Source organism: Pantherophis guttatus, chromosome 2 (genome assembly GCF_059756535.1).
Source record: "Pantherophis guttatus breed Tessera chromosome 2, ASM5975653v1, whole genome shotgun sequence".
Lineage (NCBI taxonomy): Eukaryota > Metazoa > Chordata > Lepidosauria > Squamata > Colubridae > Pantherophis > Pantherophis guttatus.
The window spans coordinates 244,314,249-244,340,921 of NC_142064.1; the positions used below are offsets into that span (position 1 = coordinate 244,314,249).

The 26,673-nt window shown below is 37.9% G+C and overlaps 1 protein-coding gene across 21 annotated transcripts in view; it reads left to right on the forward strand.

Annotated features, from left to right (window-relative positions):
• Window positions 1-26,673, forward strand: part of CADPS (calcium dependent secretion activator) — a 453,285-nt gene that overhangs the window by 343,183 nt on the left and 83,429 nt on the right. For 12 of the 21 annotated variants that reach the window (XM_087883748.1, XM_060684201.2, XM_060684202.2 and 9 more), the window contains 3 exons: window positions 10,030-10,176; window positions 14,695-14,850; window positions 17,171-17,318. In XM_087883748.1, coding sequence (XP_087739874.1) covers window positions 10,030-10,176; window positions 14,695-14,850; window positions 17,171-17,318 — 451 coding nt within the window. The remainder of the gene's footprint in view (window positions 1-10,029; window positions 10,177-14,694; window positions 14,851-17,170; window positions 17,319-26,673) is intronic. The other 9 variants (XM_060684206.2, XM_060684207.2, XM_087883744.1 and 6 more) reach the window with 1 other exon arrangement.

A 26,673-nucleotide genomic window follows, 5' to 3' on the forward strand; every position in this document is an offset into this window, starting at 1 on the left:
TCTAGTAGGCTCTACAATTAGTTTGATTTTCTTGGGAGATTAAGGTTTTCAGATGATTGTAACAGGCCTTTGAAAAGATAGATCTTGAAATAAGTCTACCTATAACAGTGTTTATATTTAATAGAGCGCCAACGTGACTTCAAGATATATAGCATGGAATATGCATAGGAAAAGCTCAGCTAAGACTAATATTCCACTTCAGTTCAGCATAGGTAGGAGCCTGAGTGGCGTAGGAGGCTAATGCCTCCTAAGGCAGCATTTAACATCCAGCTGCCTGCAATTACTGCGAGTTCAATTCTCACCAGGCTCAAGGTCAACTCAGCCTTCCATCCTTTCTAAGGTGGGTAAATTGAGGACCCAGTTTGTGGGGGCAATAAGCTGACTTTGTATAAACATACAAAAGTATGAAGGCTATTGCTTAACACATTGTAAGCCGCCCTGAGTCTCTGGAGAAGGGCGGCATATAAATCAAATTCAAAAAAAAAAAAAGGTAGTATTTATTTAAATGATTTATATGGCCACCCATTTGACCATAGTGATTCTGGCTGGCTGGCTATATAAAAACATGACAATATCTGACAACAGTAAAGGCAACAAGTTATATATCTGTAATCAATCTCTCCTACCCCCTATAATAATTATAAATAGATAAACTGTGCAATGTGACAGATGTTCCTAATACCAATAGAAAAGAATATTTGTAGCTCAAAGATGAACTGTGGAATCTATTAGTTGTTTCTGAGATGATTTTGAGTCAATCAATCAAACAGTAAATAACAACATAATCAAGGAACCAAGAAGAAAAGAAGCCTCCCACCAATACTTACAGGGTGATGTCCTATTTATCATCATTACAGGGAATAAATTTCTAGCACTGAAGATGGCATCCTAGTTGGGTAATGAAACATCTGCAAGAAAACAACCAAGCTCAAAGAGCATCAAGGGCTCCTCAATTTCCTAATAATCCAGTTAAAAAGCAGCCAATCAATATTATACCCCAAGCTCTGCTAACATCCTGGGCCAATGCCTGAGGGAAAAGCCAGGTCTTCAAGAGAAGACCGCTAAGATCGGAGCCATCTGAATCTTAAAAAACAGCGGGGAATGAATGACGTTCTATAAGATAGATGGCCAATAATTTCATATAGGTAATAAATAGGAGTAGGGACAGATGAATTCCACCACAGAAGGTCTAGAGATTAAAACAATATTTTTAATTTGTTTGTTTATATGGCCACACATCTTGAGTCCATGACAGAATAAAAACAATATAACAGTGATGGCGAACCTTTTTGGCACTGAGTGCCAAAAAGGGCTTCGCATGCTCGTCTGGGCTGTAACCCAGAAGAGGAATTGCCCAGGGCACATGCACGCACCCAAAAATGAACTTCCAGTTTCCAACACGCATGTGGATTCTGGCCAGCTAGTCTTCTGGGTTTCTGGTGCATATGCACGCATGACAATCTGCTGGCCAGCACGCATGCTCATGCAGGAAAATGGAAGACCAGCTCTTCCAGTTACCGGCACTGCAGCAAGCAAAAAGGCCAGCTGATCATCGCTGATCGGAACGGGTGATGCCATGTGTGCCAGGCAACATGGCTCCGCATGCCATTTCGGGCACGTGTGCCATAGGTTCACCATCACGGCAATATAACAATAGTATAAATCATATGGACAACAACCCAGAACAATGCTAAAAATAACTACAATTAATGCAATCCACAAATGGGCTCATCCACACCATCAGGGCCCTAGGATGAGTAACACAACCTGGTCTTTAAGACCTTGTGAAAAACCAATAGGGTCAGGATGAGTCTCATATCTGGGAAGGTGATATTCAGAGGATAGGCAGCACAACAGAAAAGTGTCTCTTCCTGGGTCCCTCCGGAACCCAGGAATGTCCTTATTGACATGAACTAGAGAATGCGTCTCCTGCCAGACCTGAGAAGAAAGACAGAAAACACTGGGTGAAGGGTTTTAAAGATATATTGAATTGAATTAAGTGAACTGAAGTGAAGTGAAGTGAAGTATCTGCCAGCCCCTTGAACTGTACCCTGAAGCATATAAACAACCAATACAGTTCATAGAGCAGTGGGGTCATATCAGGGGTGAAATCTAAAATTTGTTACTACCGGTTCTGTGGGCATGGCTTGATGGGGGGATAATGTGACTGGGTGGGTGTGGCCAACTTTTTTTTTTAAAACTTTTAAAAGCATTTTTTCTACAACCTCTTCAGCCGAAGAAGTTGCAGAAAAAAATGCTTTTAGAAGCCTCTGACGATCAGGCAACTCAGCTGGGATCGCCAGAGCCTTTTAAAGGCATTTTTCTTTCCTACAACCTCTTTGGCCGAAGAGGTTGTAGGAAAGAAAAATGCTTTTAAAAGCATCTGATGATCCCAGCTGAGCTGCGCGATTATCAGAGGCTTTTTTTTTACTTTTAAAAGCATTTAAAAGCATTTTTCTGGCTGAAGACCTTGTAGAAAAAAATGCTTTTAAAAGTAAAAAAAAACAGCCTCTGATGATTGTGCGGCTCAGCTGGGCATGGGGGCGTGCAGGGATTTTTGCTACCGGTTCTCTGAATTGGGAGCATTTCACCCCTGGGTCATATGTGCCAAGCCACGGGCATTCTTAACTGCTCACAGCAGTAATCCTTAGAAGAGTTGAAGCTTCTCAATATTCTTTAAGGGCAGCCCCATAAGCTGATGCTGAACATGCTTTCTCAAAAATAAAGCTTGCTGTCATCTCTAAATTACGACTGCATTTCATGTAAAGAAAGCTTAATTGAACACAGTAATAGCTTCTTCAAATAAACAGTTAGGATCGCTTTGTTAATAAAATTTTAATGTCCCATTTCATTCCTTTCATAAAGCAACAATGAAAATAATTCAAAACATGTTTCTGGATTTGAACATGATACTGTGAGAGCCATGTGGTGTAGAGGTTAAGTCATCAGGCTAGAATCCAGGAGATTGGTAGTTCTAGATCGGCCTTAGGCACCAACCCAGTTGGGTGACCTTGGGCTAGTCACTTTCACTCAGCTCTAGGAAGGAGGCAAGGACAAACCACTTCTGAAAAATCTTGCCAAAAAAACTGCAGGAATGGAAGAAGAAGAAGAAGAAATAATAATAATAATAATAATAATAATAATAATAATAATAATAATAATCATCATCATCATCATCATCATCATAATCATAATCATCATAATCATAATCATAATCATAATCATAATCATAATCATAATCATAATCATAATAATAATAATATACATTTATGCCAATAAAAAAACCCACAAAGGCTATATGAACTTGTCCAGATAATTACTAGGACTCAAGAATGACTGGAAGGCACCCTTCCAAAAAATGAGGCTAAGAATTATTGAACTCTTTTTTATTATTAGATAGTTTTTTATTAGTTTATAATATAACATACAAAGAGAATACAAAAGCAAATATTAGGGAAATTAGGAAAGGAAAAAGGGAAGTGAATAGTGGAGGGAAAGAAGGGAAAAAGAAAAAAAAAAGGCATTGACTTCCGAATCCTTTGGTACAGTAAAATAAAGCATTAAGATCTACCCTCAACTTTTTACTTTTTCATAATAATAGAAACTAGCCATTTCTGTAACAACAAATCTATCTAATCGGTAAAACCCAAGGTCAAAGTTTCATCTTTTTCCACCTGAAGTACAAAGTCCAGAATTGGTTTCCAAGTCGAAGTAAAGATGTTTGTGTTTTTTTCTTTAATCAAAGCAGTCAATTTAGTCATCTCGGCTAACTCCCTCAGTTTTTGCAGCCAGCCATCCATTGTGGGGATTGCAGTGACCTTCCATTTCTGTGCATAGAGTAGTCTTGCTGCCGTTAGCATATATAACATCAGAATTCTTGGACTTTTTTTAAACTATTGTGCCAGTCATTTCCACTAATGCAGGCATACAAATCACTGAGACAAACATAACACATTCATTTTAGGATTTCTACATGGTAGCATTGTTAATCTATTACAGTGATGACTAAAAGCTAATTATAGCATTTTTCATCAATTTGTTATCATTTAATAAGCCAAAACGCTTTTTGATGATTCATTGTAGAGGAACAGGCTTAAACTCCATTTCTAAAAATTAAACCCTATATATCAGTTTATTTACTTATGAGTGAATCTGAGTAAGAGTCATTCTACATAGTTATTTGACAAATGTTTTCCACATCCTGAATGCCATCACTTTTAAACATCATAAACATTGTAAATATATGGGTAGGAGTTCTAACTTAATTATAATATGCCAAAACTTATAAAACTTTTATATGTTCAGGGACCACCTCCTGAGAAAATACAAGAAGCAACAGAGAAGTTATAAGAAGGAAAGGAACATATTGAACATCTTAAAATTGCAAAGTATGGCAATTAAAAGGGGAACACAATGTGTAACAAATTTTCGTGGCCTGGGAAACATCATTGTCTGGGCCAATGACAAAGAAGTGAGATACAAATTAATTGCCCTTATTCCTTATTCAAGCAAAGTTTACTTAATATCTACCAATGAAGAGTAGAACCATCTATGGGAAGGAAAATGCCAAATCAACATGTTTTAGAAAAAGCAAAGGGGAACAAGAACAGGAGCTAATATATGATGAATAGGGACAGCAAATAAAAAGCAAGTTCATCATCCCTTCATTGGTTGTATCAGCTCTCTGTGAAGATATTGCCAGGGTGGGGTATGTATTAAGTCTCATTGGGTATACCAGAAATTTTGATTACTTTTCTAAGGAATGTTAATAATAAACAGGAATCTGCCATAAAAATTGAATTTGGAGGAACAGAGATGTTCATGTTAGGGAATGAAATGAGACAAAGATGCTTGCGGTCCCCATATCTATTTAACTTGAACAGTGACTAGAGTATAAGAAAGTCAGGATTGGAAAAGGTCATAATGGGAATCAACATCAGAGGTTGAAACATGAACAATTTGAGACAATCGAGCTGCACCACTATGTAGCAGTGAAGAATTAAAGTAAGAACATGACAAGTTAAAAAAAGCTGGATTGATGTACATTTTGAAATTAAGGAGAAACTTCCTAACGGTGAGGACAACTAACCAGTGGAACAGCTTGCCTTCAGAAGTTGTAGGTGTTTCATCACTTGAGGTTTTTAACAAAAGACTGTACCGCCACCTGTCTAAAATGGTATAGGGTCTCCTGCTCAAGCAGGACGTTGGACTAGAAGACCTCCAAGGTCCCTTCCAGTTCTATTCTGATTGATTGAAGTAGACAAAGGCAACATCAATCTGCACTCTTCATTGATGGCCAAAAGTGAAGATTATATATAACCATGCTTTAATGCTCTCGTCGATAAAGAGAGTCATTGATATGTAATTCTACAGAGGACAGTAGTAGTATACTTTGGCAAGACCATGAAGGATAACAATATATAAAAATAGGGCTTTTTCTAGTGATCCTAGTAGGTCATGAAAGTTGGATTCTGAGAAAGAGGAAGAGAAAGAAGATAGATCTTATAGATTTGGAGCCAATTATCAAGAGTGCCATGGACTCTAAAAAGATAAAATCAGTCATGGATGAAATAAAGATTAGTTCCTTGATGTGATCATCAGCGAGGAGTAACTCACATGCTTGGGGAATGTGTGATAAGCAGGTAATGATTAAAAAATATTATGCTTAACAAAATTGTAGTAAGTAGAAGTGAAAAGTAATGGATAGACTAGGTCAGTGTTTCCTAACCTGAGTAACTTTAAAATGGGTGGTCTTCAACTCCCAGAATTCCCTAGCCAGGAAGCTGACTGGGGAATTCTGGGAGTTGAAGTCCACATATCTTAAAAGTTGCTTAGATTACAAAATGCTGAACCCGATAGAACGAGCTAAAAGATTTCTGGAAATGTTGATGCTGCAGACTGTTCAGAATGGCCTGCATTGTCTCATTTACTATTATTATCAGCCATCAGGCTCAAATTTAAGGCCTTTAACTGTGATTACAGCTGGAGGAGGAGATTTCCACGCTAATGATGACCATTTTGTATTACCTATAGGATATCTGAAAAAAAAAAACAGTCCAACATTGGTATAACCAATGTGTATAACACAAAAAGTTGAAGGCATTAAAGACAACATTTCTAGGACAAACTTGATTTGGAGCAGTCTTTTTGAAAGGTTCACTGTAGAAAATTCTGGTGCCAATCCAATTTATATCTGTTTCCATACAATAGTATGGGATCCCCGAAAATCATTGGGGAAAATGATAAGTTCAGCCAGATTTGTTATGTTCTTAATTTCAATGTAGAATTTGTTTCTTTTTTTGCACATGGGAATTGTTTCTTTGCATCACCGTTTATTGTTGCTCCTTCCCTCCCATGTGCCGTTTCAGGCAAAATGCAGAATTTATAATGTCTCTCCAGTGTCAGTTACTAATTTTTTTTAACATAGGGACAGAAAAACTGATGCAATTAAAGAAGAAAAGAAACCAAGCTTGCAAAGTGGTGACTACTCTGGAATAATTATAAAATGCATAAACACAGTTTAATACTTTAGTGTATGATTCTGTCTAGACTGGCTTTCAGAGTGAAGTTGAAACTAATTTCTTAATGCCATAGCATGACAGATAATATATAAATATAGCAAGATAGATAGGAGTTTCGCTTCTCTTAAACTGGGCAGATGGTACTTAAATCATTTTGTTTCCTATAAAAGATGGATGATATGTGAATATTTTTTTTACTGTCTTTGCTGGAATATGTCTGCTATAACCAGCTGTCCTCAGTGAGCACTGTTTATGTCTTCAAATGTTTGTTTCCTGTTAGCATAGTAACAATGCTCAGAGAATGTATTTCTAGATATCAATACCACGTGAAAATTTCATTTTACTGGGTTATTGTTTTGTGGCTATGTCTGTGGCATCTTTTGAAGTAGTAAGACTAGTCTATAATGTATAGGTTAATTGTAATTTAGTTTCACCTTAATTAAATCACATTATGTTCAAAGGGAAAATCAATCAAATCTTAATGCAGAGAAATAAGGACTACATCAGTTGAAACTAAAGATGAGCGTTCACATATATTTGTAATTTTCTATAGCAATCCTTTTCTCCTCAGGTTCCCATTCCTTGAGGGGGGGAAATCCTCTGGTAAAATTTGCTGGTATGGGAGAAAAGTGAGACTATAATCAGAATTAATCAGCAAAATCAATCAGCATAATAAGAATTATCCCATATACCCTTACACTTTCTTTCACATTCATACAATTTGTTCTATTTTTATTCCTTTCTCTTCCTTTTTCTTTCCTTCCCTTTCTTTCTGCCTCTCCACTTCCTTTTTTTCCACTCTAGTCTTCCCAACTAAGTGTCCTCCTTTACTCATCCACTGCATACCACAATGGGACAAAGAGAGAAAGAAATTTCCCATTTATATGTATGAATTTTCCCTCTAAGCTTAACTGCTGTGTTAGGTAAAAGTAAGGAATGACTACTTCTCTGCAAGTTGTATCCAACCTCTGAGCCAGTTTACACACCTACAAGTGAAGACTTGATGTTGAAGAGAAGCAAAGAGTTAGTTCATTAGTGCTAGATATGTCCAGTAGACTAGATCTCAGCAGACTATTCATCCCAGCATTTAGATTATTATTAAGATTTTAAATCTATTTTATTTTGCATAAAGGTATCTTTGGGGGATTACAGTATACTGAACACCAGTGTTTGTCAACTTCAGGAGGTGTGGATTTCAACCCCCAAAATTATCCAGCCAGCAGATAGCCTGAGGAATTCTGGATATTGAAGTCCACACATCTTAAATTGGTACACTTGAAAAACACTGCTGTACTCTGTAAAGTCATCCTGATTGAAGTGATACATATGTTCAATATTCGCTCACTTAATCAAAGTGAGCTCCTATATGATTTCTATAGATGCAATTCACCATGTTTTTGCCAACAACATGTTGTTGTTAGTTGCAAAGTCGTGTCCGACCCATCGCCACCCCATGGACAACATTCCTCCAGGCCTTCCTGTCCTCTACCATCCTCTGGAGTCCATTTAAGCTCATGCCGACTGCTTCAGTGACTCCATCCAGCCACCTCATTCTCTATCATCCCCTTCTTCTTTTGCCCTCAATCTTTCCCACCATTAGGCTCTTCTCCAGTGAGTCCTTTCTTCTCATTAGATGGCCAAAATATTTGAGTTTCATTTGCCAACAACTACAGAGAAACAATGTTTGCATAGTCTTCTGAAGGCCAGAGTAGAGCTTTGGGGGAAACAGAAGCAAAAAAATAAATATTTTCTTCTGTTGGTACCAGGACTTGTTGCACAGAGTTTAGATTTCATGGAAATGTCAATTTCATGGTATTTTGCTATACATTTGAAAATAAGTTAAATATTTTGTACATTTATTTATGAATAGTAGATACTCTTTTGATCTGAATAAACACATATCATAATCTCTGTGCAGCTATTCTCCTTTCAACTTACTTGTGATACAACTCAAAGCAAAATACTTCTGAGTCAATATGCACAAAATTAGACTGTATGCTTCCATCTGCAAATTATGGAAGCTCATCAAATTCCTCATGTACTTCATCCAACTTGGATTTTGAAGCTGCAATTCTGTTATAAAAGTTACACACTCCTCTAAGTTCTTCAAATTGTACAATTTCGCCAATGCAGTATATTTACCAGTCAGGAAGTTTCTGTACAGTGCTACATGATGAGGCCCATAATATCTAGAAAGGTTTGATTTATTGATTTGTGTATGTGCCAGCAAGTCATTGTTGATTCCAGATCCATAGTTGCTCAGTTCTGATATGAGTAAGAACAATTTTGCCCTTCCACTTCAGCAGAATCCTATAGCATTGCCAATAATTTGTTCAAAGCAATTGCATAGGGAGGCCCAAGCTTACCTGCAGATGTACATTCTCTGTTTGAATGGAAAAGAGAGCCATAGACTGAAAAACAGGGAATCCCATTTTTTACTGGTAAGACCTACCCCACATGGATATGGGATATGTCAGAGGTGGGTTTCAGCAGGTTCTGACCAGTTCTGGCGAACCGGTAGCAGAAATTTTGAGTAGTTCGGAGAACCGGTAAATACCACCTCTGACTGGCCCCACCCCCATCTCTTCTCTGCCTCCCGAGACCCAGCTGATCAGGATGAAATTGTGATTTTGCAGTAACCTTCCCCTGGAGTGGGGTGGGAATGGAGATTTTACAGTATCCTTCCCCTGCCACGCCCACCAAGCCACACCCACCAAGCCATGCCACACCCGCCAAGCCACACCCACAGAACCGGTAGTAAAATATTTTGAAGCCACCACTGGGATACATTATAGGCAGGCCCCTATCCCATATATTGCCACTCAAAGGGAATATTATTTGTTTGTTTTATTAAATAGATTTTATATGGCCACCCACCTCACGTGGACGCCACATAAAATTTATGGTAACGCCACGTGTTGGGAATAAAATGCCTACCTAGAGAAAAATCCTGCCCTTATATTCAATTACTAAACCTCTTTTATAACAAACACAGACACACAAATCTACAAAATAGTCCTATTAGACCTTTTTTTTGTTTTTAGGATAGCTGTGCCATTTTGTCCTTCAAGTCTACATGCCAATCATTAAAACCATTTGAGTGTGTCCCTTGTCTTTTACCTAAGACCTAATTAAAGTCTACAGTTTTTAAAATGTGGTAGCAGTAAGTTCTGTCCTTCTGTATCGATGTTTTTAGTTGCTCTTTTATAAATGTTCCTTCTTTTGTTTTTGTCCTTGCTCTCTCTCTCTCTTTCTCTCTCTCTCTCTCTCTCTCTCTTTGTTTTAGCAACTTGTGATCGCAGAGTGCTGAAATAATGCAAAGTCCTCAATCCCACACTTAAGCCTTTCCATACTCATGCTTCTCTCTGAAATGTTTTTGGTTTGGGTTTTTTGATTGTTGTCTTGCTGTGAACTTTGCAGATTTCTTTCTGAGTGCCACTGTGCTTCTGCTGCATCAGCATTGTCACCGTGATGGTATTTTTTTTCTTTCTGTCTGTTTCTTCCACAGGAGCTTAACAAGTAATCTGCCCAATGTGAATCTACCAAATGTGAATCTCCCTAAAGTTCCAAACCTACCAGTTAACATCCCACTAGGCATTCCTCAAATGCCTGCCTTTTCTGCACCGTCATGGATGGCTGCTATCTATGATGCTGAGTGTGTATTCAGTTCAATAGATCTCATTTCAAGCAAAAAAAACAAACAAACAATCTTGGCATGAATATGAATTGTTCATTTTGAGTCAACAGATCTGAAAAGGGAACCATTGCAAAAGACCAATGGGAATGTCTACCCCAAACTACCCGAAAGGCAGGCAGCAGGCATTGAAATTGGGCAGATGGGCATTTTATTTTATTTTATTTTATTTTATTTTATTTATTTATTTATTTATTTGATTGTTATTTGACAAAATTGAACACGTTAAAGATTTTTTAAAAAAATTCTGTTTCACACTGGAATCAATAGTCTTCGGGTTAAAATTGGTCTTTCCAGGATCCCATGGTTGCATATACTTCTAAATGTGAGCCAAGAAATATCTATCGGGGTTTTTCTTTTAATTAAAAAAAATGCATTCAAAAAGAGAGAGATTGTTCTCATTAACTACTTCGGGATCTAAAATCTAATCTGTTTTTGTTTGTTTCGTTCCTAATTTTCTGAATGATTGTCCAGAATAATAAAAAATCCTCTCATTTTTGGAAGGGAGGCATCTAGAAAATATATAGTAGTACCCCAATTATTCTTGTTTAGTCCTATACATATGGAGAGCAAACTGATGGCCTATGTTGAATTTCCATGCGGTTGCTAATGATTCCAGTGATACTAACTAGCCTAGATTATCTCAATATGGAGAACATTTTTATATTTTAAATAGCCTGAGATTAAAACCATCCCTCCCCAGTCCTTCTGCCTCTATTATTGCTAAAATCCTGTTCTTCCATGCAAGTTTTTTTTTTTTACAAAAAAAAAAGATGGAATCCAAAAAAAAATGTGCATTAAAAGTCACAGCTGTTTACTTGCCCATGGACCCTGCAGATTATAACATAGTCTATCTACATAGTCTACTCTGGACATTTCCCAGGAGATCTCTGCATCTGCTACTAAAAAGAGATCTGAATTTCTGTGATTACAAACATCAGTTTTGTTTAAGAATAGAGCCAATTATTTCTGGACAAATATTTGACATCATACTTTTGGTTGTTGTTTTTTTAAATGTTGCCACAATACATTTCCTCATTTGCAGGAAATCTTTGTTCTTCCAAAGAAATATGCTTGACTGCTTTGCAACTCAAGGAAATGTTAAGATTTTTTTATCTTGTCTTTTTTCTTTCTTTCTTTCTTTCTTTCTTTCTTTCTTTCTTTCTTTCTTTCTTTCTTTCTCCTTCTTCCTTCCTTCCTTCCTTCCTTCCTTCCTTCTCTCCTCTCCCTCTCTCCCTCCCTCTCTCTCTCTCTCTCTTTCTCTCTCTCTCTCTCTTTCTTTCTTTCTTTCTTTCTTTCTTTCACCGGACAAATGCACACAACAGGAAATAGGGACACAAGATGACAATTTTGTAAACAATTTATTTTATTTTTACATACATGGTAATGAAATGTCATCTTCTGAATCTCTTCTTGTCATGCATCATTTCGTGACAGAGGTATCTGGCACATTTTAAAGTTGCTTTTGGTGGCATATCTGTGTCAATGCATTTGTTCATTTGTAAGGACCAGCAGAAATATAATGCTGGGAATAAGAATCCCCCAGTACAGAAACAAAGTTAATAACAGCTGTAGATTATTATTTTATTATTATTGTTTTCAGTCAAAATGCACCCATTATGCATATGTATTCTCTTGCAGGCAAATAGTGTCTGGAATAACAAAACATGGTTTATTCAATGTTTGATTTCAGATGACGTGGAAGTGCACCCTTGTGATTTCAAACCATGCTTATTTCTTTGTATTGTGTACAACCAAGCTATGGTTCAAACAAATCACAATGTGATTATGATGTCCCGACTGGGACATTTCGTGTTGTTCAGAGGAAATGTATCTTTTCAACTGACATTATACAGATTCAATCTAGTCAATCACTATCACTTTATCTTTTCTTAACTTTTTTTTAAATGTACAACATGTTCTGATCATAATCAAATTTCCCATGTGGCAACAAATGATAATAAAGTCAAATTATAATAAGAATGTTAGTTTGAACAAGTTCTTTTTTTTTTAGAACAATCATTCAGGAACAGGAATCCATTTTTAAATTTCTAAGTTGAGATTTTTTTTCCCCCAAACCACAACGATTTTAAATTGCAAATGAAATGAATAGCTGTTCAAAAAAAATGTTTGCAATTCATATTCATGTTAAGCTGATTTATGAAAGGTTAGATTAGATTAGGCAGTCTATGTAATGGGAAAAAAAAAACCTACTTTGCTCTGTGCATGCTGTGTGATATTGTTCCATTTTACTTTCTTTTTGAAAAGATAAGAATCAAGGCCTTAATCTTACACAGGGTTCCTCAGAGTAAGTCTCGTTGAAAATGACACATACTCATGAGTGCAGATATTTAAGATCAGAGCCCCCAGCCGTTGCAATAGAGCAGTCGCTGCTGAATATGCCACTAAACTTCCCGGTTTGAAATCTTTAAAAATCCAAGGAGCTCTCGAAAAAGGAAAAGCCAAAAACAACCTAGCGTTCTTTTTTTTTTATTTGAAATTTCTAGAAGCAGATGGGTGTCATCATGTTGTAATAATAAGTAACAGTTATTTCATTCCTGGCTACCTAATTGCTTAAAACAAAAGCATTCCGTTCCAAAACACTATTTTTCCAAAAGCAGGATTATATTGGGTTTGAAAAAGAAAAAGGTAAACATTTTCAAATGTATATCTGAACCAGGAGAAACTGGAACTAAGCTGAACCAATCAAGTTTCTAAATCCATGTACAGGTAGTCCATGACTTACAACAGTTCGTTTAGCAACCGTTCAAAGTTATAACAACACTGGAAAAAAGCAATTTAGGACCACTTACCACACTCATTACGGTTGCAACATCCCCATGGTCACATGATTTACATTTGGATGCTTGACCGCCGACTCATATTTATGACGGTTGCAGGGTCCCAGGGTCATGTGATTCCCTTTTGCGACCTTCTGACAAGCAAAGTCCATGGGGAAGCCAGATTCACTTAACCAATGTGTTACTAATTTAAGAACCGCAGTGATTCACTTCACAAACGTGACAAGAAAAATCGTAAAATGGGGCAAAACTCACTTAAGAAATTTCTCACTTGTCAACGTAAATTTTGGGCTCATTTGTGGTCGTAAGTCGGGGGCTACCTGTATGCTATAGTATTTCTTTGATGGTCTGTTCTTCAAGAAAATGCCTGATTCTCTATCTTTTCATTGATTCCGGTTCCCTTCTACCCATTTAGGAACATGCTTCAGTGTTTTCACCCCCCTATCTCAATATGTCTGTTTTCTACAACTAAGTCAGTGCATTGTTTGAATAATTACCTTTGTTGGCTTAGGATTCCAAGAGCCCCTTGGCATGTTGGGAATATGGTTTCCACTTGTGCGTTTAGCTTTATCTTCCCTACTGTAGCATTAATTCAATGCGGCTGGCATCGGTTACAATAGAAACAGTCTTCCTCATTTGTTTCTATAGACGATATCAGCATGACATGACAATGCATGGTGTGTCAAATATCAGTCACTGTGTTAGCATTAGTGGTATGCGAGGAGTGGGAATAATATTTTGAAGCTGCCTTGGTCATAATCATTATGGGGGGGGAAATAAGAAAAGGAAGGAAGAAAGGGTAGTAAATAGATGTATAAATTTCTCAGCGTAAAACATAATGTAAAATTTACCTTATGAGTGGAGGCATTAGGCATAATTTTAGCTGAACAGAAGTCTAATCGGCAGCGAGACAGGATACCTCCAAATATATGAGAAAAATCTGAACAAGAAAACAAAACAAAACAGAACAAAACAAAAACCTTTCAGAAACCTGGTTAAGTATATTGATCCCTCCTTCTCCAAAATAATTTTATTTCATAAACAAAAACAGGTCAAATGGTTAGTAAACTCAACTCTTTCTGAGCTAAGTTTTTTTTAAAAAAAATGTCTCGTTGTGAATAATTGCCTTACCCTGATTCATTTCCAGCTGTTCAAAAAATCAAGTCCTCGCTCACCACTTGTTAGCACTGTTTTTTTTTTCCCCCCTCGAAACCCTTGCGATAAAGGAAGTGGGGGAGAAAAGGAAAGAGAACAAATCTGGTAATCTGTGAAAATAAAATGCATGAAACCTAAAAATAACCACATGCAATTGTGTAGTGCGGTTATTATCAAGTAGAGATGTCCTTTACTTTGTAGAGCCTTCAATTCAACAACTACAGAAGGAAATGTGGTTATTGAAAAGGGCTGAGTTTTTTTCCCCCGTACGCGGTGTTTCCAGATGAATGTCCATTTCTTACATTACTTGTCTTCTCCGTCTGATCTGGAAAGACTTGTAAGAGATAGGTAGACTAGAAAACCCGACAAGCCTGATGATGGAGATTCCCCATGGCATTGTTCTGTGTCTCTGGTCACTGTTACACCCCGTTCCGTGTGTAAGAATGATCTCCACATCAGGATTCCAAAATCAGTGAGCCGGCTGTAACCTGGTTGTTTCTTATTTTTCATTTTATCCTGGCAGCAATGGATCAGGAACATCAGAAGATCTGTTTTGGAAACTAGATGCCTTACAGACCTTCATCAGGGATCTACACTGGCCTGAGGAAGAATTTGGGAAACACTTAGAACAACGACTAAAACTTATGGCTAGTGATATGATTGAATCCTGTGTAAAGAGGTGGGTTGAAATATGAAAATCGCGAAATGGAAATAATTCTAGTTGCTAGAATTTACACATTATTCTTTGGCCACCTTTTTAAGACTTGAACAAGCCTGACTCTGAATTAAATACCAATCCTTACTACATTTTGGATTAGAGGGACACAGAGTTTTTGGGAATTAGTTGGCTCTAATGGTTAAAACACTAGGCTTTTAGAAACCAGGAGGCTGTGAATTTTAATCTCACTTTAGGCATGATAACTGGTTGGGTGACCTTGGGCCAGTCACTATCTTTCATCCCAATTCCTTTGTTGCTGTGCAAAAATAAGAGGAGATAGGAGTATTATGTTCATCCCCTTGAGTTATTTATAAATATAATAAAGGTGGGATTTTTTTTAAAAAAAACTTTTATTGTGGAAAAAAATCAGTAATGGTGGCTACCTTCTCTATCAGACAGTCTTTTCCAAATTGTAACTCTACTTCCAAACAGAACTATATGAAATGGAAAATATGGGTTTACTGCCCAAAAAAGCACTTTTTCTCATTTTCACCTTTCATCACATGTTATCTGATGCACTTAATCAAGACATTGGATTTACCTTACTTCACTTACTTCACTGCCTCTCTTGGGTTACTTGCTAGAGAAGATGGGAATACAAGGAAGAGCTGAAGTATAAACAGGGAGCTCCTAATTATACAAACTCAGTCTTCCCTGTATGATTTTGTCATGTCTGAAAATAAAATTTAAACTCAGCAACTTTATTAGGGTTGCTGGAGCTCTGTATCATTTTTATATGTTTTGCTATGGAGCTGGTGTGTAGGTGTGTAGAAAAATCTAACTTACAGTTGCTTATGTGTCAATTATGAAGAGAACAGGCAAGCAGGAAACATTGTGAAAAAATATTAAATATAAAGTCACTGTGCAGTCAACCAATTAACAGGTTTAAGTTGTGCTTAAAACAGAGCAGCTTCCTTTCATTCTGTGAGTCTTCTTTTTTGGTCCCTGTTATACTTCAGTTACAAATTAGGTAATACCAGCCATATTATAGGAATGCATTTTTATCACTTGCCGTAATAACATCATCACACTGTTTAATTAATATGGGAAGGTACTTACTAATTTTCTTGTCTCTCGATATAGAAATAGAAACAGTCTGAAGAGTATGACTAAAAATGTGACAAAAATTATTTGCCAAATTGGTTTCAAAACAGATAGAAGCCAAGTAAAATGTCCCTCTTACTAATTTCCTTGATACCACCAAACACAAAGTGTTGGTTATTATCTGAGGAGCCAACTTGCCCCAGTGGGATTGTCCCGCCCTACTCACTCCAGTGGAAGGGACTTGCTACAGACTCCGTCCGTCGATGAATTTCGGCTGATGGAGTCAAAGAGAAGAGCCTTTTCCACAGTGGGCCCCACCCATTTGAACATTCTGCCACAGGAGGTGAGCACTGCCTCCACCCTTCTGGTGCTTGAGAAAGGCCTTAAAAAATCTGTTTTTGCTGACTAGCTTTGAAAACTCTTTGGTTTGAGGTGCTTCACAAGATAGGAGGAAAGACCTCACCCCCATGCCATCCATCTCCTTGTTTTTAATTCTTATTTAAATATTATTAACATTAACTGGTTTTATATTTACCTTTTTACTATTTTGCAAGCTGCCCAGAGTCACTTTATCAGTGAGATTGGTGGCATATAAATTTAATCAATCAATAAATAAACTTCTGTTTAAGAAACATTATGAAGGACATTATGGTCCAAAAAGTCAAGATAGCAGCCACTATGATTCATTTGAACCTCCACCTTTTTTATGTGTGAAAACAGGTAAAGGTTTGGTCACACCACTATGACTGCCATCTTAACTTTTTTTTTAATCATACCCTATGATTAAAATCATACCCTGGCCATACCAACATAGCTGGCTTGATTTCTTTTTTCTTTTGACCTTCACATCATCCTGCAGTGTCCTTTGCTCTGAAGCCTTTGGATCATTGGTGAAATCCAAATTTTTTTACTACCAGTTCTGTGGGCGTGGCTTGGTCGGCGTGGTGTGGATTGGTGGGCGTGGCAGGGGAAGAATGCTGCAAAATCCCCATTCCCTCCTCACTCCTGGGGGAAGGATATTGCAAAATCTCCATTCCCACTCCACCCTGGGGCCAGCCAGAGGTGGTATTTGCTGGTTCTCCGAACTGCTGAAAATTTCCGCTACCAGTTCTCCAGAACCTGCTGGATTTCACCCCTGCTTTGAATTGTGTTGCATTGATCACAAGGATTATTTAATGCAGTATATTTATACCTTAGCCAAACATCTTTCTTTCTTATTTTTAATCATGCTTCATAGAACCCGGATTGCATTTGAAGTAAAGCTACAGAAAACAAGCCGATCAACAGATTTCCGAGTCCCTCAGTCAATATGCACCATGTTTAATGTTATGGTTGATGCCAAAGCTCAATCAACAAAACTTTGCAGTATGGAAATGGGCCAAGAGGTAAAATGCATTATGAAAAAAATGTGATTTTTGAAAGAGAAAAGGTCTGCAAATTTTGCTAGATTCAGAAATGTTCTAACACAGAGACTATGCAGATGAAAATCCTGGATCAATCCATCAAATCAGCCTACATAGTGCAGATAATCAGATCCATGGTCACCTAGTGGTGACCTCTGGCAAAGATTGATGTGCACAACATACCTACAACATAGCCTATTTATGCTCAACAGTATGCAATATTGAGTCATTAATTCAACCTTGGAATCTTTTTCCCTCAAAATGTTGATCTGTCCAAGTTGAAAAGAAAACATTATTTTGACTACCATAAAAAGCATAAATACCTAAACTAATGTCTTTATGAAGGGATGCAGTGGCTCAGTGTATAAGACGCTGAGCTTGTCGATCGAAAGGTTGGCAGTTCAGCGGTTCAAATCCCTAGCGCTATCTAATGGGGTGAGCTCCCATTACTTGTCCCAGCTTCTGCCAACTTAGCAGTTCAAAAGCTCGTAAAAAATGCAAGTAGAAAAATAGGAACCACCTTTGGTGGGAAGGCAACAGCGTTCCATGCGCTTTTGGCATTTAGTCATACCGGCCACATGACCACAGAGACGTCTTCAGATAGCGCTGGCTCTTCAGCTTTGAAATGGAGATGAGCACCACCCCCTAGAGTCAGGAACTACTAGCACATATGTGCGAGGGGAACCTTTACCTTTACCTTAATGTCTTTATAGGGACTGCTTTTAAAAAGGCAGTCTCCAGATGTTAGTTTTAACATACTTCAAGGTCCTTAATGACTCAGCTGCTTCAAACTGCTCCAGTTTTATCATCTGCTGATTTAATTTGTTTTCCTTTTCAAGATTATAACCTAATGATTATAACCATTATAACCTGAGGTTTTCTAATTCTAATGTAATATGATGAAGTAGAAAGACATGCTGAATTGAGCTTGATGAAATGTTTCATCTGAATCAGTTTTGCTCAGAAGACGTCAACATTTTTCATCTCCATTTAAGACCAATCCAGGGTTTGGATTTTTCTATCACATTTTCAGTAATGCAAGCTATTCAATGTTTCATGTGCAGAATCTATTTCCTATGTGTTCCAATTCAATTTTTTGTTTTGTTAAACGTATACCTAATCTGGATACTTTAAAGATCCAGAAAGAGGGACTGGATTCAGTGTGAGATTGGGCTCACCATATAACCGGTCAGTTCCTTTTGTTTGCATTTCTTTTTCTTGCTTTAATCTATCATTTCTTTATGTTTGTTTTGTTTTAGCTATCTTTTGTGATTTATTCCAAGATGCAAATTTACAGTTATGGGTGCTAAAACATTTCCCTCACCAAAACCCAAATTTAATTTGTAACCAACCCCCTATGCTTTTTGGTCCATACATAGCTTCAATACCAAGAATCTCAAGCTTTTCTCTTACATCATCTCAATTTGTGCAGCTTTTCATTCTGCTTTTGCAGATAATACCCCATGAAAAAATATCAGAATAGGCTCCTCCCTTTCCAAAGTCCATTGCAGCTCTGCCTTTATATCCATAGGAAGAGAGAAGGATAAGAACTAATCACAAACTTTCAGTGATTTTCCTTAATCTGAGAAGAGCGCAAAGTTAAAGACGTGAGTGCTACAAAAACTCTTTTAAAGATTTGGCATGATAAGATTCCAATCACTATAGTAAAAAAAAAACATTTTTATAGTAAACATATAGTAAAAAAAAAATATTTCACCAAACAGATGCTAGACTTTTGTATAATATACTGCAAGCTAATGAGGAAATATTCTGAGCTGAAAAGCTCAGAGAACAGGAAGCCTACATATACACACATTTTACACACACACAAACACATCTATGTCGATAGTCCCCGAGGACTATTCAATTATGGTAGGTAACAAATAAATAAATACACCATTCACATCACACATGGACCACATTCTCATAGTTGTTCATATACACCATTCACACAACTCACACCAACCCCTCATGCTACAAACCACTATCGCAAACTCTCATCCAACATGCACGTGCCATCTTCACTCCATTCCCTGTAAGTTGGGAGGAACATGAAAAATGTTTCAGTGATAATCGTTTCCTTGATATTTAGAGCCATAAAGAACTGTCACTTTCCTTCCATCTCCCTCTCATTGCGTCTCTTCACCCAATGTCTGTTATTATTACTGCAGTAGTTAAATTACAGCTTCAGAAAGTACTAAAGCAGGTTAGAAAAAGCTTAGCAAAAAAGCTTATGGAGATTCTCAGTCATCCAGGTCATGGTTGTCCCAAAAGTGCTTTTTCAAAAGGCAACTGGACTTGGTTTTTTCTTGAAGACGTTTCGCTTCTCATCCAAGAAGCTTCTTCAGCTTGGATGAGAAGCAAAACAAACGTCTTCAAAAAAAAACAAAATCCAGTTGCCTTTTGAATAGCACTTTTGGGTTAGCAAAAAAAAAAAAGGTTACACACATGTGAAAAGCTACAAAATAAGCCTTGGAGAATATGATCCCCCAGAAAAAAAAAGAGAAGAGTTTTGGTTGTCCATAACCATTTGATTTTCTGCGAACAAAGTTTCTTTTTAAAATGTTTTCTCTTTAAACATTCAGTACCTGTTTTTCAGTACTCCTGGTTTGTATCTCATAATTCCCATCAGTAAGAAAACCTATTAACCAATGCTCAGCACTATCCTTATAGCTTCATCCTTATACCACAACTAAAAGTAGTCTTGACTCACAAATTTTATACTGTAGCATTTAATTTAACTAGCTGTCAGATTTATTTCTTACCAGGTACAAGGCAAAAGCCACATCAGCTTACTTTGCCCTACCCAAATATCCAATATGATTTGTTACTCATATTATATTTCCAGAGCTACAACCATCATGGCAATAAATTGATAACAATCAATTGAGTTGTGCAAAGAATCATCCTTTGTACACTTTAGTACATCCATGTCTGCTTTGTAGAGAACATATGCAGAGATCCCACAGTGATTGTACTGTATAAAGTAGCATTTACTGTAGTAAAATATTTTAAACAAATAGCAAAATCTAGCAGAGCCATGGATCAGATGTGAATTATCAGTGCATATGTTACTGTCTCATATATGTTTCTGTTTTTTACTCTCTCTTTTGTTTGCTCTTTTATTCATTTCAGTTAATCGTGCCCCTTTTCTCTTTGATTTTTTCCCCCCTGTTCCTCTTAAAAATGAAAAATTCACACTTAAATGAATGGTTGTGTGTAACTCCTGACAATTATACTAGATTTTCTTTCTATCTCCTTCCTCAAAAAATAAGAAGGGCAATACTGGATTTTTGCTATCATACAAGGTCCATGTATGTCTTTAATTCAAGAGAAAGAAATATGCTCATTTTTACTGCATTTTAATCTCCTGCTGTCCATGTTGGATGCAGTGGGGATGTTGTGTCCATTCCCGATCTAAGAATTGACGTTATCACTCCCAGGCTCACCTGAATACCCTAGCCTCTTTTCAGTGGGAATCCTCAGTGGTTCTCACATTTTTCATTTCTTCTTTTTAATAAATATCTCTCTTCTTTACTCATCATACAGTTGATCAAATTTTTACCCTACATGGCAACAATCAATTTGCAATAGTTTCTCTTCTCAGCAGGTAATGGAATTGGCTGGTCAAACAAAGAAATTTGATTAATGAGCTTAAACAAAATTTCCCTACTTCCACACTAGTCTTGAACAATTTCAGGGCAGAAAGAATTCATTTTATACGGTCGCTTCATTTCTGAAATATTCAGTTTCTTTGAGTTGAGAAAAATACAAGTACTACACCGTAAGGCTTTCCCACCATAATGATCCCATAAAGTTTGTTGCAGGTTTTTTTTTTGTATGATCAGAAATAGAATAATTAAATACATTTTAGGGAAAATATTATGCTGAACACATATGCCCATATTCTCCTGTGTCCTTATATTTAAAGGCAGCTGTTCAGACATTTGGCAGACATAATTTACCCCTTAAATATTTTTCCTCTGAATTTTTAATGTATGGACAGGCAGAAATGTATATAAAGAACATGTTGAGTTTGATCTGGTATGTTTTGTTTCATTTCCAAGGTCAGCTTTGGTCACTGATGAAAATGCAGCATATACACAATCTGTTAGCAGTTCTATAGTGCCTCTCACATACAGTTACTCAAATCAGATGGAATCTGCTTAGGAAACTTCATCTATCAAGAAATAAGGCTAAAGTTTCCAATAGTTTGGGATAATTTGAAATAGCAAGCCACTCCTGAAATGCGTTTTAGCTAATGCAAGCGCCTATCATGGTACAGTGTAACTTCTTAGTCCAATTATCCATATTTATTTATTTATTTGGGGTTTTTTTGTACTACACCCTAAAGTAAAGAAAATGTCAAGATGAAAACAAGGTTACAAAAACATTAGAAGGAGTTAGTATAGAAGCGGGGTGGGGGGGATAGAATTCACAGAGAGAAATGTGAATGAATGAAGAAACAAATCTATAAGGCAACTGAAGGTTATAGTGGAAAGAATCTTTTGAATGCCAGAGAGAGAAAGTATTCCAAGAAATTAATACTATTGATGGCTCAGTATGGTTAATACTTGGCTGTTTGAGGTGGCCTGGAGAATGGGAAAGTGAGAAGAAGCATCAGCATATGAGGTCACCAATTCTGAAGCAGACGGCAGCATCAATAAAGGAGAACACTTGTAGCTCGAGATTGAAATGAAGGGTCCTTGGCGCTCTCTGAGCTTGGTTGTTTTCTTGCAGACATTTCATTACCCAAACTATGTAACATCATCAGTGCTAATCAGTGCTAGTCAGCACTGATGATGTTATCTACTTCAGGTAATGAAACATCTGCAAGAAAACAACCAAGCTCAGAGAATACCAAGGACCCCAAGATGACAATGCAAGATGCAGCTATTGTAAATACAATTCAGAGCAAACTCAATAATTCACTTCCAAATATCTGGAGTAGAATAGCAATGTAGGGATGGCAGGGTAATGGGCTACCTACGGCTATGCTTGTTGACTTTCTCCCATCTTATGCTGCTTGTGTGGGTGCTCTTAGGCTGAACACAGCAGAAGGTAGCATTAGCTTTTACCAATTCTCTTCACAAATCTTAGGCTCCCCACCCGACCTGAACTACTTTTTCCATATTTTCATTGGAGACTTTGATTCCACAGAGACAAGCATGTTATATAACTCTCTGCTGCAGGGTTGCCATTAATGTATCTTTGAAAATCACTCATGGAAAAGGATGTTCTTACTCTAATTAAAATACTGTCATCCAGACTTAGGAAGCTTAGAGCTTATCTATAGCTTAAGGGTGGAGCAGATGCTTGCCATTCAGAGATCCCAAATTCAATCCCTGTTCCATCTAGAGACAGAGATCAGATAGCATATGATGGAAAGATTCTGAAGGAGATATTTTAAGGCCAGAGTAACCTTCCCTAAATCCCCAGTTCCTAGATGTGTTGGGACTTGCACAGTTTGGAAGTTGTCACAATACATCTGGAGGATGCCAAGTTGGGAACGACAGATAGACCACATGGAACTGGACAAATCATCTAAGAGTCAAAATAGATATGACTTTAAATGATTGTCCTTTTCATGGCAGAGTCTTCTAAAATAGCAGGCTTTCAGATTAAGACAAGAAGGAATCCAGATTTAACTCCTTGTCTTCAGTCAAATGAGGTAGTTTCCTTATTTCCTCCTTTGCTGTTTTCAATAAACACAAAAAAGTGCACCAGAGCCAGTCATGTTCTTAACGTGTCTGAATTCCCCACTCTGAATTCCAACCAATCTATGGATTTGTTGACAACCAAGTTAATTTACTAGATGCAAGTTAGAGTCCATCTGCCTTGCCACAGCTTTCTCCTTTTCTTGTGACATTTCCCAGTTTCTATCAAAGCCCAGGCAAAATAGTCACAATCTATAGGAATGGCAGTTTTGCAGGCCACCCCTCCAACCCATGTGAAAAAGCTCGTTAGTTATTGCTCAATATAATGATAGTGTCTACTAATGAAGCAGTAGATGCTTAGTTGCAGGAACAGCCATAGAACTTCTGTGCAATGGGAACCTGAAAAGCAACCATCAGGCATTCACCATTTCAATGTCTGCCAACAGCAAAATCTTCCGTTTATAAATCCACATCCACACCATACATCAATCCCTATCATCCACATTGAACTGTGATGAAACTAGAGTGGGAATAAGAGGTCAAAGTTCTTTAAGGTATCTGGTGCTGTAAGATTAGCCCAAATCCCAATAGCTTTATACAACAATCCCATGAACCAAAAGGACACAGCACTGATTTAAATGTCGATTTAGAAGTGAGTGTAAAGAAACATACGGAAGACAGTAATCCTAACTACCCTGTTTCCCTAAAAATAAGACATCCCCTGATAATAAGCCCAATCGGGCTTTTGAGCTCATGCACTAAAATAAGCCTCCCCCCCGAAAATAAGCTCTCCCCAAAAATATTTAAACACATGCACAGCTGGTCCCCGCCATTTCCTCTGGTTTCCTCCACATGCCCCAAAATAATAAGACCTCCCTGAAAATAAGGCCAAGAGCTTATTTCGGGGTTCCAAAAAATATAAGACAGGGTCTTATTTTCGGGAAAACACGGGTATAACTCGATAGAATCTGATTGGCAAAGGTTACACCTGGAGTAAGATTTAAGTTCAGTGAACATGGACTTGTTGGCCCATCTTTTCAATGAATTCAGAAGAAATATTTGGGGGAAAGGTGTAATGCTTGCTTTGCTTTCTGAAGGTCAGCGCTATTTCTCTCTCTAAAGATTTAATCTTCCTGTTCAACTGCACCAGCATAAGTTCTGTTTGTATCAATAGTACTTGCCATGGTGAGGAACTTTGAGGATCAAATCTTCAATCTTTCTGGCTCCATTCTAGTGCTGCTGTGCCTGCTGCCATTCTTATTTGCGTTGTAAACAAGGTTTTAATTGAAAATATATTTGTCAATACATTTCACACTGTATTATTTTGCACACACCTAGCCATCGTTTTAGTTAAAACTCATAATTTATCCAATGAAAATGAACTAGCACGAGAATTGTCACCCTTCCTCATCTTCAACAAACAAAAGTTCTTGATTAAAACAATATGATAATGTGGCAAATTAAGCATGTCTTTGGACTTATATGCAAAACCCGACGGGGAGGGGGCTAGAAACCAGTTGAGAGAATATTTTCTTTTAAATTCCATGCTTTGCCACCATTTCTCATGGGCTGCATTTTCAAAAGCATTGGTGCATTTTTGGAAACGTCCAACTTTCACGTTCTTTGATGTCTTTATGCTCAACTTACCATGCATGTAAAAGGAGCCCATTTACATGCATGCTTTAGGGGCAGACTGTGCCAGATTTGGGCACATACAGTATTATACCCCCCCCCCCAAAAAAGATAGTTTTGCTTTTGTGTGCTTTCCAAATGGTGATCTGACCAACTTAGCTCCCCTGGTGTGCATGGTGTCCAATTGCAAGCTTCATTCTGTGTTTAATGGGCAACATGTCTCAGTCTCTCAAAGGGTCTCATTCAGCAGAATGCATCGATGGCTTTGTGGGTCTTAGCAATTGTTCCGTCAAGCACGTTCTTCATGATATGGCATGTGACTTCTCAGCAGCACTGCCTACATCCCACCTTCCAAAGGAAATATCTGCAAAAAGTGGCTGTGGCTGCTGGAGAAAGGCGGGGGGGAGTTTGCACGTGAAATAACCAGTTTAGAAGATGGGGTTCAGGGAGGATGAATGTGGGCTTCTGTTCCTTTGGAAAGTGCCTTTCTGGAAAGGCTGCTTCCTGACTGTCCTCACGCTCCTGTGCCAAAGGAGGTCCGTTGGTGGTTCCCAGCTAATTTGGACCAACCTAGCAGCTTTCTTCAAAAAATGGATGGGGACCTCTGTCTTTAGGCCCCTGATATAGGGAAGGAAGGCAGAAGTAAGAACTAGGCAGGATTTCAAAATGCTGCTGCTTTTCCTTGCATCCTTTGTTGATCTCCCCGACCCTTGCTGCAAGTTGCAAGCACTGTGTCTTTCCTAACCTCTCCAGCACTTCTGTGCCATTATTGGTGCATGCATGCCCATGCACTTTTGAAATGATGCTGAATTGCTTCTCCCCGCCCATTTTTACACACACTTCCATATCCTTATGCATCTAGAAAATCCCTATGCAATGTAGTCCAAATGTACGCAGCCAACTGAATGGGGTGGTAGAGTCCTACAATGGTAGAACGAGCTCTACAACTTTAACCTATAAGTAAAAGAGATCTGTGCCCCACCCGGTTGGGAGAAAAGATAGGAAGGGAGGTGCCTTATCCCAGTCATGTTATTGTCATGGCATTTGCCATTTTGTTTATTTATTTATTTATTTATTTATTGGTTCGATTTATATGCCGCCCTTCTCCGGAGACTCAGGGCGGCTTACAATGCGTTAAGCAATAGCCTTCATAGTTTTGTATATACCTGCTTAGTAGGGCTTTCAGCCCCCCCTAAGCGGTGTTCTTTTTTTATACAAAGTCAGTTTATTGCCCCCACAATCCAGGTCCTCATTTTACCTACCTTGGAAGGATGGAAGGCTGAATCAACCTTGAACCTGGTGAGATTTGAACTCGCAGTAATTGCAGGCAGCTGGCAGCTAAGTGCTACTTAACAGCACTTTAGTCTGCTGCGCCACCAAGGCTCTTTGTTTGGTGGCAGCTGAGAGGAACTCAGGCATGGAGCATTTCTTTCTGCTCATTTCCCTTTGGCAGGGATCTTCCCAGTGTTTTTGGTTTTCCTTTGAATGGAAATTCAAAGGAATAAAACCTTTGGGAGCTTTTGCACAACATGTCTGTGCTCTGTCGTTGAGCAAAGGCTCTTGATCATCTCAATTGATCTCTACCTGAAGATTTTTCTTTTATTTCATTAGGCATACATGTTTTTAAAAAAACCTTATAGAATAAGGTGGTATTGTCTGCTCTACTACTTTGGATCTCTACCATCTGATTCTATTGACTGTGTAGATAAGGATGTTCAACCTTGGCAACTTTAAGGCCTGTGGACTTCAACTCCCAGAATTCCACAGCCAGCCAACTCCTAGAATTCTGAGAGTTGAAGTCCACAAGTCTTAATGTTGCCAAGGTTGGACAGGCCCACTATAGATACAGCCCAAAAGGTAGCCTTGGACATTTGATACATCTGCCCTCTTTTTCATCCCAATTGTGTGGTTTTATAAAGCTTGAAGGGGCCATCAGTGAAAGGATGGCATTGGGTGTTCTGCATCCCATTTGAACAGAAAGTTTATCTTTCCTTTAGCCATATCTCAGATCTGGAGATTATGCGTCAGATAAGCTACCAAATCCCTAA